The following is a 14,405-nucleotide window of genomic DNA, read 5'->3' as shown; positions in this document are numbered from 1 at the left end:
ATAGACCTACAGAACACAATAGACCTACAGAACACAATAGACCTACAGAACACAATGGAAGTACGCAACACAAATCATGAACAATAAAGTGTGCCTAGGGAGTGTTTCTCCGAGCCACCGTGCTTCTACATCTGTACTGCTTGCTGTTTGGGGGTTTTAGGCTGGGTTTCTGTATACAGCACTTTGTGACATCAGCTGATGTACGAAGGGCTTTATGAATAGATTTGATTGGTTGTTTATAGGACTCTTACCAGGGAACGTCTCATCTGCATGAGGATGTTCATGAAGCAGTCGTATCCAATCAGCCCTTCCTGGTTCAGCAGACACGCCTTCATCTTCTCTTTCTCCATGGTGCTGACCACGGCGGACGCCACCAGGGCCATCTCCACCCACTCCAGAAGGTACCTCAGGGACCCCCTCTGGGCAGCCAGGCCCAGCAACAGCTCCGACGCCAGCCTCCGACCCAGGACGTCCGCCCCGGAGTTTGGCATGGTCACTCCCTTGAGGAAAGCGGTGACCTGGGTCAGACAGTCCAGACCCATCGGGGGGATCTTACTCTCGTTGGCCAGGGAGAGGGGCGGCAGGGACGAGACCACGTCCATGGCCGTGTGGATGACGTCGTTACAGAGGTTGAGTCCTCCGGGGCCCGGCGGCGGCATCAACCAGCTCTGCCGGAGCAGAGCGAACAGCAGACTGAGGCCCGTTCGGACCCCCATCTCGATCAGAGCATCGGTGCTGGACCGCGGCCGCTCGCTGACAGAGTGCAGGTCGGACGATCCGGAGTTGTTGTCGGGCGAGTGCTGCTGCTGCTTCACCTTGCCCTTGTCGTGGTACTTGTTGGACAGAGCGAAGAAGATCCTCTGGAGGACCAGCAGGCGTTTGCGCAGAGCGGAGGCGAAGGGAGAGTCGGAACACACCATCTTGGCCAACGCCATCTGGCTGCTGAGGAGGGCGTCTAGGTAGTGTTCCTGTTCATCGCTGGACAGGGACTCACGCTCAAAGTCTGGCAGCTGGGGTCCCTTCAGACACAACACCTGAGGACACAGCATTGATATTAGGCCTATGTAGTGTGTGTGTGGTGATGATGTGTTAGCTATGTGATGTTTTCACTGTGGGCCTCGTTAAACCTTTTATTCTGATCCCAGATCTGTTTGTGCTCAGGACCAAACAAATGTTGGTCATGACAGAGACTGACAAAGAGTTGGTATGATAGTATAAACAAACTGGCACTCAGGATTAGCGATGACATTTAGAGCTTGTGACGCAAAACTACATTTCTGCGCAATGCAGACAATAAAGTATTGGCTGTGTTGCGATATGGCCTCTACACAGAGAAGCCGAGTTCCATTTGGTACACAGACATTAACTCAATCTCATTCTGCTCTCACCTGCTGCGGTAGGACGACCACCTCTTTGTTGGTGAGCAGCTTGGAGTAGAGCACGGACACGCCCTCCCGCGTGGAGATGGACTCGCTGTCGTCCGTGATCCACGAGCCGTTCAGGTGCTCCAGCCATTTGAGCTTCACTGGAGGAATCATCAGGGCCATGATGTCACTCTGCTGCCATTAGTCCTGGGAGGACAGGGAGACAGATATTAACGAGGCCTAACCATTAAGAAAGGAAAACAATCATAGGAACAACAATAAGCTATGACATAACCAGACAGACAAAGGAGAGATATATTAACATTAACCAGACAGACAGAGGAGAGATATATTAACATTAACCAGACAGACAGAGGAGAGACATATTAACATTAACCAGACAGACAAAGGAGAGATATATTAACATTAACCAGACAGACAGAGGAGAGACATATTAACATTAACCAGACAGACAAAGGAGAGATATATTAACATTAACCAGACAGACAGAGGAGAGACATATTAACATCAACCAGACAGACAGAGGAGAGACATATTAACATCAACCAGACAGACAGAGGAGAGACATATTAACATCAACCAGACAGACAGATATACAGAGCATTCGGAAAGTATTCAGACCCCTTGCTATGAGTCTTGAAATTGAGCTCAGGTGCATCCTGTTTCCATTGATCACCTTTGAGATGTTTTCTCCAACTTGTTTGGAGTTCACCTGTGGTAAATTCAATTGATTGGACATGATTTGGAAAGGCACACACCTGTCTTTATAAGGTCCCACAGTTGACAGTGCATGTCAGAGCAAATACCAAGCCATGAGGTTGAAGGAATTGTCCGTAGAGCTCCGAGACAGGATTGTGTCGAGGCACAGATCTGGGGAAAGGTACCAAAAAATGGCTGCAGCATTGAAGGTCCCCAAGAACACAGCTGGCTTCCATCATTCTTAAATAGAAGAAGTTAGGAACCACCAAGATTCTTCCTAGAGCTGTCCGCCCGGCCAAACTGAGCAATCGGAGGAGAAGGGCCTTGAACAGGGGGTTGACCAAGAACCTGATGGTCACTGACAGAGCTCCAGAGTTCCAAGATTAAACGCTTTGGCCTGAATGCCAAGCGTCACGTCTGGAGGAAACCTGGCACCATCACTACGGTGAAGCATGGTGGTGGCAGCATCATGCTGTGGGGAAGGTTTTTCAGCGGCAGGGACTGTGAGACTAGTCATGATGGACAGTCTTACTGAGAGTTGTGGCTGCTTTGCGTGGTGTATTGTTGTCTCTACCTTCTTGCCCGTTGTGCTGTTGTCTCTGCCCAACAATGTTTCTACCCTGTTTTGTGCTGCTACCATGTTGTGTTGCTACCATGTTGTGTTGCTACCATGTTGTGTTGCTAACATGTTGTTGTCATGTTGTGTTGCTACCATGTTGTTGTCATGTTGTGTTGCTACCATGTTGTTGTCATGTTGTGTTGCTACCATGTTGTTGTCATGTTGTGTTGCTAACATGCTGTGTTGTCATGTTGTGTTGCTACCATGTTGTTGTCATGTTGTGTTGCTACCATGTTGTTGTCATGTTGTGTTGCTACCATGTTGTTGTCATGTTGTGTTGCTACCATGTTGTTGTCATGTTGTGTTGCTAACATGATGTTGTCATGTTGTGTTGCTAACATGCTGTTGTCATGTTGTGTTGCTACCATATTGTTGTCATGTTGTGTTGCTAAAATGCTGTGTTGACATGTGTTGCTGCCATGCTATGTGGTTGTCTTAGGTCTCTCTTTATGTAGTGTTGTGTCTCTCTTGTCCTGATGTGTGTTTTGTCCTATATTTTTATTTATTTTATTTTTAATCACCCATCCCCGCAGGAGGCCTTTTACCTTTTGGTAGGCCGATGTTCTTAACTAACTTGTCTAGTTAAATAAAAAGGTTAAATATTTTTAGGAAAACCTAAAACACTGCTCCAGAGCGCTCAGGACCTCAGACAGGGCAAAGGTTCACCTTGTAACAGGACAACGACCCTAAGCACACAGCCAAGACATCGCAGGAGTGGCTTCAGGACAAGTCTCTGAATGTCCTGGAGTGGCCCTGCCAGAGTCCGGACTTGAACCAGATCGAACTTCTCTGGAGAGACATGAAAATAGCTGTGCAGCGATGCTCCCCATCCAACCTGACAGAGCTTGAGAGAATCTGCAGAGAGGAATGCGATAAACTCCCCAAATACAGGTGTGCCAAGCTTGTGGCGTCATACCCAAGAGAAAGGTGCTTCAACACTGAGTAAAGTACTGAGTAAAGGGTCTGAATACTTATGTAAATGTAATATTTCAGATATTTTTTTGTAAACTTTTCAACCCCTTTTTCTCCACAATATCGTGTTATCCAATCGCTAGTACAACTCCCGTACGGACTCCAAAGAGGCGAAGGTTGAGAGCCATGCGTCCTCCAAAACATGACATATAGACATCAACCAGACAGATAGACAGAGGAGAGATATTAGACCGTCAGGACAGGATATGGGGCTTTGTTACAGCTGATAGAAGATATTAGACCGTCGGGACAGGAGACGGGGCTTTGTTACAGCTGACAGATAGAAGATATCAGACCGTCAGGACAGGAGACGGGGCTTTGTCACAGCTGACAGAAGATATTAGAGGGGGAGATATTAACCATTGAGACAGGGGTGGGAAACAATCATTGAGACCATTTGATATGGTGGCTGTGAGAAGAAGAAGGACCACAACAGAAAATAACAAGCATGTCGTCTGGTGCCAATCGTCCAGTAAGGACAGGATGGGTGACTACCAGGATGGATGACTACCAGGATGGGTGACTACCAGGATGGGTGACTACCAGGATGGGTGACTACCAGGATGGGTGACTACCAGGATGGATGACTACCAGGATGGGTGACTACCAGGATGGATGACTACCAGGATGGGTGACTACCAGGATGGATGACTACCAGGATGGGTGACTACCAGGATGGATGACTACCAGGATGGATGACTACCATCGAGGATGAGACGACACTGTTTGGTTGCCCTGAGAGGAACAATTCAATTCACAACAGGAAATGAAACAAGCCAGTGTGTCAATTAAACAACTATTGATCACACTGACCACATTCTGCTTCTGGAACTACGCTATAGATCTAACATGTAACATGTCCTCGGAACTCCAACATGTCCGTCCTCGGAACTCCAACATGTCTGTCTTCGGAACTCCAACATGTCTGTTCTTGGAACTCCAACATGTCTGTCCTCGAAACTCCAACATGTCTGTCCTCGGAACTCCAACATGTCTGTCCTCGGAACTCCAACATGTCTGTCCTCACAACTCCAACATGTCTGTCCTCACAACTCCGACATGTCCTCACAACTCCGACGTGTCCTCGGAACTCCGACGTGTCCTCGGAACTCCGGCGTGTCCTCACAACTCTGACATGTCCTCACAACTCCAACATGTCTGTCCTCGGAACTCCAACACGTCTGTCCTCGGAACTCCAACACGTCTGTCCTCGGAACTCCAACACGTCTGTCCTCGGAGCTCCAACATGTCTGTCCTCGGAACTCCAACATGTCTGTCCTCGGAACTCCAACATGTCTGTCCTCGGAACTCCAACATGTCCTCACAACTCCGACGTGTCCTCGGAACTCCGACGTGTCCTCGGAACTCCGACATGTCCTCACAACTCCAACATGTCCTCACAACTCCAACATGTCCTCACAACTCCAACATGTCCTCACAACTCCAACGTGTCCTCGGAACTCCAACATGTCTGTCCTCGGAACTCCAACATGTCCTCACAACTCCAACGTGTCCTCGGAACTCCAACACGTCCTCGGAACTCCAACACGTCCTCGGAACTCCAACACGTCCTCGGAACTCCAACACGTCCTCGGAACTCCAACACGTCCTCACAACTCCAACATGTCCTCACAACACCAACATGTCCTCACAACACCAACATGTCCTCAGAACTCCAACTAGACCCATTGATATGATGTATGACTTGTAAAACAGTTAGCTAGCCTAACTCTGCGCTCCAATTACTACAGATGGCAATCCCCAATACTCCTCGGGGGAAGATTTACCAACATGCTGTCAGCCTAATCCATGGAGCCAATGTAATGACCTAATTTTGCTGGAAGTAACCGTGTCATCGCATATTCCCCAACGACCTAGGTGTAAACGTTTCAGATCATTCCAATTACACAGGATAACAGTAGTAAACATAGACCTACATGTGCTTCTGCCACAGATACTCTCAGTTCTCGCAGGATAGGCTTATTTACACCAGCGGACCAATCAGCCAGTACACATCAGCAGAGCAGTCATAGACTGCATGAACTATCACGTTGGGGAAGCAACACACGTTGGGGAAGCAACACACGTTGGGGAAGCAACACACGTTGGGGAAGCAACACGCGTCGGGGAAGCGACACACGTCGGGGAAGCAACATGGAGAGAAACATGCGGAAGGCCTAGACAACAAAATGAGGCTGTAATATTTCAACAGCACTTACTATTGGATTATGAACCTGTTTTATCTGGAGGGGGGGGGGAATAGGTCACCTGATACCGAGTGTAGAAGAAGAAAGGTTTTCGCCTTCCCTTCTGGCTTGTCTATTACGTCTCGGCTATTCCCCCCCCCCCCCCCCCCTCTTCACTCATACCAGCAGGCCTAGTTGTTAGCTACCTTTCGTCATTATACACTATGCAATACAAATAACAAAATGTTAGTAGTACCATAGGTTAAACATGCATTCGACAACCATGAAATCTTGCAACAACATACTGTAAACATTGATTTCACTGTCCACAGCTATGGTGATGCTTAATGCCTAACGGTCTGGAAGTGGCCATGGCACTACACAGTGACAATGCATTTCCTACGTGCGTTTTATAGAAGGATTCCTCTCTCTCTCTTGTTGCACAATCATTTTTGTATGACGGGCGGCAGGTAGCCTCTCGTGGTTAAGAACGTTTGGGCCAGTAACCCAAAGGTAGCTGGTTCAAAACCATAAGCTGACTAGTTGAACAATCTGTCAATGTTCCCTTGAGCAAGACACTTAACCCTAATTGCTCCCGTAAATCACTCTGGATAAGTTAATCTGCTAAATTACTCAAATTCTGATATATATTTTTTTATGTACAGCTTTCACCATGCTATATTGAGCTCAAGAAGAAGGGCACCTGCATTATCGACAATCTCATTAGCAGGCGTGCTATGTCTGCCTGCTGCATTACTGAACATACAAGATTGACATAAAGTGAATTGCTTTGACAGCTGTCTGTCATATTATAAATCGTACTGTGTAATCAGTAGGTGCCCAGTGACAGCCTCAGGTGAGTAAGGCCAGCAAGGTGGAATACTGTAAACGGTCATAGTAAGCAATACAGTGTTGATATACTGTAAACTCAGCTAGCTACTTCAGCTAACTAGCTAGCTACTAAATACTTGCCTATGATAGATCAACAGTAAGGTAGGCAAATCAGCTGGCTAGCTAGCTTCACTAATTGCACAAACTAGCTAGCTAGTAGCTAACGTTAGCGGGCTAACTAATACATTCCACATCTCTAACCTACCTAGCTTTAACAGACTATGCACAAAAACAACATAAATGCTATTTGTTATTGGTAAACTAGCTTGACTAATATATACACCAGACACGGAATATGTTAGACTGACATGACACAGCTGGATAGTAAGGTAAGCTAACAGACTAGCTACTGTAGCTACCATCGCATGGAACTAGCTACAATTCAACTAGTCTACTAGGCCTGTGTTGTTAGCTACATAGGCCATAATCAAAATAATTCACTCACTAGCATGCTGGCTAAGTTTATTACAGCGTTGTTACACACTAACAGTTAGCTAACTACTGTTATGTTGTAAACTGGTGCTGAAGCACAACATAAAGCTAATGCTAGCAGGCTACCGATGCTAACCAACATGATCCACTTTGCTGTTAGCTAGCTAGGTAGCTAGATAGCTGAAAGCAACTCATACAGATGTAGGTACAGCTAATTGGCCATCAAAGATACAGATAAGCAAGACCGGCACTGTTTTTTTGCAATAGTAAAATGAATAGTAGGAAAAGTATTGACATTGCATTGAAGCTAAACACATAGAAAGGCCAAGCTAGCTAGCCTAGCTGGGTACTGTAGCTTACCATCAACTGTCAAAAGGGGCCTCTTCACTGTGGCACGTCAATACACTTCATTGCAATAACAAAAGGTTTCTGCAACCGCAGAACGTATAGGTTTGTGTATCCCCGTAAGTGTATTTGTGGGTTTTTGATAAGGTGTCGTTAGTTACAACAACAACAACAAAAAGGCTGCCAGTCAGAAGTTCCTTTCTTCCCACCTTCTCGTTTCTGGCTGCAACTTCCACTGCATTGGATCCAGATGAGAGGTTCACTCCCAACCCTTTTCCTTCAGCCCCAGACCTGGGCTGCAGTGACGCGTCTGTCTGTCGTGTTGTGTTGAACTCCTACAGTCAGTTATAGGCTTAGCTTCTGACTGACCGCAGGCATGAAAACAGGAGGAACATGCATTCATTTCAATATGAAACGGTCAATTCCAATGGTTAACAGAAATTATTTTTGTCTATAATGTTAAAAAAAAAAAAAAAAAAAAATGTTTCTTTTTTTAAGGAGTGGGGAAGTACCAGTCCTTTCGTAATTTTTTGGGGCAGATGTATTGAAGAGATAGTAAAGTGTTGGAAGTCTAAGATAGGGGAGGGGGAGTCTAAGGGCAGGGGGTCGGATTCGAACCCATGCCGACTCTTGTTGTGCAATAATTTCAATATTGAATGATCAATTCCAGTGGTTATATAAATGATTTTTGCAACGTCATCATAGTTAATTATTCTGCAAGTGCCTTTGGGCCTAAATTTGACACAGGGCTAGTGGATCCAGTTCATGCATGTTTGCCCCTATGCACAATACAGTAATACCGTCACAATGATGAATGAAGCATGTAACAGCAGTCAACTATAACTGTTTTAATGACCACTTGTATTATATAGTTATTACATTATTATAGTTATTACACCTTATTATATTACATTATAGTAATTATTATATTATATAGTTATTACATGATATAGTTATTACATTATTATAGTTAAATTATTATATGTATTACATTATAGAGTTATTACATTATTGGCTATTACATTCTATGGTTATTACATTATTATAGTTATTGCATTATAGTTATTACATTAGTTATTACATTATTATAGTTATTGCATTATAGTTATTACATTAGTTATTACATTATTATAGTTATTGCATTATAGTTATTACATTAGTTATTACATTATTATAGTTATTGCATTATAGTTATTACATTATTATAGTTTTTGCATTATAGTTATTACATTATTATAGTTATTAAAGTACTATATTTATTACATTATATAGTTATTACATTTAGTGATTGCATTATATAGTTATTACATTATTAGTGATTGCATTATATAGTTATTACATTATTGTACTTATTAAATTATTATATTTATTACATTAGTTATTACATTATTAGTTATTACATTAAGGTTATTACATTATTAAGGTTATTACATTATTATATTACATTATTATAGTTTTTACATTATAGAGTTAATACATTATTATAGTTATTACATTATTAGTGATTGCATTATATAGTTATTACATTATTGTACTTATTAAATTATTATATGTATTACATTAGTTATTACATTATTAGTGATTGCATTATATAGTTATTACATTATTGTACTTATTAAATTATTATATTTATTACATTAGTTATTACATTATTATAGTTTTTACATTATAGAGTTAATACATTATTATAGTTATTACATTATTAGTTATTACATTAAGGTTATTGCATTATTAAGGTTATTACATTATTATATTACATTATTATAGTTTTTACATTATAGAGTTAATACATTATTATAATTTTTACATTATAGAGTTATTACATTATTAGTTTTTACATTATTATAGTTTTTACATTATGATTGTAGTTATTAATTGTTCAAGTTTTTTAATTATTCTAGTGTTTACATTATTCTAGTTATTACATTATAGATGTATTACATTATTCTAGTTATTACATTATAGATGTATTACATTATTCTAGTGTTTACATTAATCTAGTGTTTACATTATTCTAGTTATTACATTATAGATGTATTATATTATTCTAGTTATTACATTATTCTATTACATTATTCTAGTGTTTACATTATTCTAGTTATTACAGAGACATACAGACAAGGGACCCACACGTTTTGGATTATTAAAAGAGTGAGAGATTGGATTACATTTCTTGATTAATGTTATGTGGCCACTGGCCCTGCTATATCTCTGAATCCAAATTAATATGAAACAGAGTGGAGGCTAGTGTTAATTACCGAGTGGCCAAGCAGCCAGAGGAAGCAGTGTTGTGGTTATCTGGGCTGAGCAGAAACAGTACAGAGGGGCCCTAGGTCATATCTCTACTGGAGAGCTGCTCTGGAGCTCAGACTCTGGCTGCTACTCTACACAGAGAGAGAGAGAGAAATTCTCAATCATAAGGCATCAAAGCCAAAATAACTGCATATTAGTGTAGAAACCTACCAAAAAATAATTTGACAACAACAAGTTAAAATGTATTTTAGACAACTTCCTGGACAAAATGTTTCACTGTAATAGTGAAGGTGTAAACGTGGCAGTAGAAAACCTGAACAGTATATTTGACCTTTCAGCTTCCCTATCAAACCTATATATTTTTTAAAGTAAGCAGACAACCTAATAAAATTAACAACAATGACAAATGGTTTGACGAAGAATGCAAAAACCTAATAAAGAAATTGAGAAACCTATCCAACCAAAAACACAGAGACCCGTAAAACCTGAGCCTACTCCTTCACTATGGTGAATCACTAAAACAAAACAAAATTACAATACGGAAAAATAATGAACATCATGAATGTTATTACTGGTGACTGGGGTCTCTGTATGGGATGTTATTACTGGTGACTGGGTCTCTGTATGGGATGTTATTACTGGTGACTGGGGTCTCTGTATGTGATGTTATTACTGGTGACTGGGGTCTCTGTATGTGATGTTATTACTGGTGACTGGGTCTCTGTATGTGATGTTATTACTGGTGACTGGGTCTCTGTATGTGATGTTATTACTGGTGACTGGGGTCTCTGTATGTGATGTTATTACTGGTGACTGGGGTCTCTGTATGTGATGTTATTACTGGTGACTGGGTCTCTGTATGTGATGTTATTACTGGTGACTGGGTCTCTGTATGTGATGTTATTACTGGTGACTGGGGTCTCTGTATGTGATGTTATTACTGGTGACTGGGGTCTCTGTATGTGATGTTATTACTGGTGACTGGGGTCTCTGTATGTGATGTTATTACTGGTGACTGGGTCTCTGTATGTGATGTTATTACTGGTGACTGGGGTCTCTGTATGTGATGTTATTACTGGTGACTGGGGTCTCTGTATGTGATGTTATTACTGGTGACTGGGGTCTCTGTATGGGATGTTATTACTGGTGACTGGGTCTCTCTATGTGATGTTATTGCTGGTGACTGGGTCTCTGTATGGGATGTTATTACTGGTGACTGGGGTCTCTGTATGGGATGTTATTACTGGTGACTGGGGTCTCTGTATGTGATGTTATTACTGGTGACTGGGGTCTCTGTATGTGATGTTATTACTGGTGACTGGGTCTCTGTATGTGATGTTATTACTGGTGACTGGGGTCTCTGTATGTGATGTTATTACTGGTGACTGGGGTCTCTGTATGTGATGTTATTACTGGTGACTGGGGTCTCTGTATGTGATGTTATTACTGGTGACTGGGTCTCTGTATGTGATGTTATTACTGGTGACTGGGGTCTCTGTATGTGATGTTATTACTGGTGACTGGGGTCTCTGTATGTGATGTTATTACTGGTGACTGGGGTCTCTGTATGTGATGTTATTACTGGTGACTGGGTCTCTGTATGTGATGTTATTACTGGTGACTGGGGTCTCTGTATGTGATGTTATTACTGGTGACTGGGGTCTCTGTATGTGATGTTATTACTGGTGACTGGGGTCTCTGTATGGGATGTTATTACTGGTGACTGGGTCTCTCTATGTGATGTTATTGCTGGTGACTGGGTCTCTGTATGGGATGTTATTACTGGTGACTGGGGTCTCTGTATGGGATGTTATTACTGGTGACTGGGGTCTCTGTATGTGATGTTATTACTGGTGACTGGGGTCTCTGTATGTGATGTTATTACTGGTGACTGGGTCTCTGTATGTGATGTTATTACTGGTGACTGGGGTCTCTGTATGTGATGTTATTACTGGTGACTGGGGTCTCTGTATGTGATGTTATTACTGGTGACTGGGGTCTCTGTATGTGATGTTATTACTGGTGACTGGGTCTCTGTATGTGATGTTATTACTGGTGACTGGGGTCTCTGTATGTGATGTTATTACTGGTGACTGGGGTCTCTGTATGTGATGTTATTACTGGTGACTGGGGTCTCTGTATGTGATGTTATTACTGGTGACTGGGGTCTCTGTATGGGATGTTATTACTGGTGACTGGGTCTCTCTATGTGATGTTATTGCTGGTGACTGGGTCTCTGTATGGGATGTTATTACTGGTGACTGGGGTCTCTGTATGGGATGTTATTACTGGTGACTGGGGTCTCTGTATGTGATGTTATTACTGGTGACTGGGTCTCTGTATGGGATGTTATTACTGGTGACTGGGGTCTCTGTATGGGATGTTATTACTGGTGACTGGGTCTCTGTATGTGATGTTATTACTGGTGACTGGGTCTCTGTATGTGATGTTATTACTGGTGACTGGGGTCTCTGTATGTGATGTTATTACTGGTGACTGGGTCTCTGTATGTGATGTTATTACTGGTGACTGGGGTCTCTGTATGTGATGTTATTACTGGTGACTGGGGTCTCTGTATGTGATGTTATTACTGGTGACTGGGGTCTCTGTATGTGATGTTATTACTGGTGACTGGGGTCTCTGTATGTGATGTTATTACTGGTGACTGGGTCTCTGTATGTGATGTTATTACTGGTGACTGGGTCTCTGTATGTGATGTTATTACTGGTGACTGGGTCTCTGTATGTGATGTTATTACTGGTGACTGGGTCTCTGTATGTGATGTTATTACTGGTGACTGGGTCTCTGTATGTGATGTTATTACTGGTGACTGGGTCTCTGTATGTGATGTTATTACTGGTGACTGGGGTCTCTGTATGTGATGTTATTACTGGTGACTGGGTCTCTGTATGTGATGTTATTACTGGTGACTGGGTCTCTGTATGTGATGTTATTACTGGTGACTGGGTCTCCGTATGTGATGTTATTACTGGTGACTGGGGTCTCTGTATGTGATGTTATTACTGGTGACTGGGTCTCTGTATGTGATGTTATTACTGGTGACTGGGTCTCTGTATGTGATGTTATTACTGGTGACTGGGTCTCTGTATGTGATGTTATTACTGGTGACTGGGTCTCTGTATGTGATGTTATTACTGGTGACTGGGGTCTCTGTATGGGATGTTATTACTGGTGACTGGGTCTCTGTATGGGATGTTATTACTGGTGACTGGGTCTCTGTATGGGATGTTATTACTGGTGACTGGGTCTCTGTATGTGATGTTATTACTGGTGAGTGGTTCTCTGTATGTGATGTTATTACTGGTGACTGGGTCTCTGTATGTGATGTTATTACTGGTGACTGGGTCTCTGTATGTGATGTTATTACTGGTGACTGGGTCTCTGTATGTGATGTTATTACTGGTGACTGGGTCTCTGTATGTGATGTTATTACTGGTGACTGGGTCTCTCTATGTGATGTTATTACTGGTGACTGGGGTCTCTGTATGTGATGTTATTACTGGTGACTGGGTCTCTGTATGTGATGTTATTACTGGTGACTGGGTCTCTGTATGGGATGTTATTACTGGTGACTGGGGTCTCTGTATGTGATGTTATTACTGGTGACTGGGTCTCTCTATGTGATGTTATTGCTGGTATGTTACTGGTGACTGGGTCTCCGTATGTGATGTTATTACTGGTGACTGGGTCTCTGTATGTGATGTTATTACTGGTGACTGGGTCTCTGTATGTGATGTTATTACTGGTGACTGGGTCTCTGTATGTGACCGGTCACATTCTCCAACTGAGCCGACAGTCATTGGACTCAACAACGAGCGCCTTTTGGGTTATACTGTCACATTCTCCAACTGAACCGACAGTCATTGGACTCAACAACGAGCCTCCGCCTTTTGGGTTATACTGTCACATTCTCCAACTGAACCGACGGTCATTGGACTCAACAACGAGCCTCTGCCTTTTGGGTTATACTGTGTGTCTGTACTGTAGTTGGCTATGGCTAATACATCACATCGATAAGTGTTTATGTCCAAGGATTCTTCAGGAGGTGACATTCAAGGAGTCGTCTTGGATAGTTTACAAATGTCCTGATTCAAGGTCCACGTGAACAGATCTCAAAACCTCCACAAAGTTGAAAATGAAAACTTTCATAATATGAGACCACTCTGTACGGTATGTACAGTACCTTGACACTGTGAACTTACGAGGCCTCAACACAGCTACGGTATGTTGTTGTTGTTGTGTGCCTCCAACACCAATTAGTCTCCAGTAACCTCAGAGGCACACTGAGGACATAACCAACCAACTGTAACAACTGTCAGTCATTCAGCATCCTGAGGAGAAACCAACTGTAACAACTGTCAGTCATTCAGCATCCTGTAGAGAAACCAACTGTCAGTCATTCAGCATCCTGAGGAGAAACCAACTGCAACAACTGTCAGTCATTCAGCATCCTGAGGAGAAACCAACTGTAACAACTGTCAGGTATTCAGCATCCTGAGGAGAAACCAATTGTAACAACTGTCAGTTATTCAGCATCCTGAGGAGAAACCAACTGCAACAACTGTCAGTCATTCAGCATCCTGGGGAGAAACCAACTGTAAC

The 14,405-nt window shown here is 42.7% G+C and overlaps 1 protein-coding gene across 1 annotated transcript in view; it reads right to left on the bottom strand.

Moving 5' to 3' along the window:
- The window catches only part of LOC139411797 (probable E3 ubiquitin-protein ligase HERC1), a 287,754-nt gene extending 279,883 nt beyond the window's left edge, over window positions 1-7,871 (bottom strand). The window contains exons 1-3 of the mRNA XM_071158543.1: window positions 7,545-7,871; window positions 1,389-1,571; window positions 252-1,034 (exon numbers count right to left, since the gene is read on the bottom strand). Coding sequence (XP_071014644.1) covers window positions 252-1,034; window positions 1,389-1,547 — 942 coding nt within the window. The 5' untranslated portion in view covers window positions 1,548-1,571; window positions 7,545-7,871. The remainder of the gene's footprint in view (window positions 1-251; window positions 1,035-1,388; window positions 1,572-7,544) is intronic.
- Between the last annotated feature and the right edge of the window lie 6,534 nt (window positions 7,872-14,405).

Source organism: Oncorhynchus clarkii, chromosome 6 (genome assembly GCF_045791955.1).
Source record: "Oncorhynchus clarkii lewisi isolate Uvic-CL-2024 chromosome 6, UVic_Ocla_1.0, whole genome shotgun sequence".
In the NCBI taxonomy this organism is placed as follows: domain Eukaryota; kingdom Metazoa; phylum Chordata; class Actinopteri; order Salmoniformes; family Salmonidae; genus Oncorhynchus; species Oncorhynchus clarkii.
This window is presented reverse-complemented; position numbering and strand designations above follow the sequence as displayed.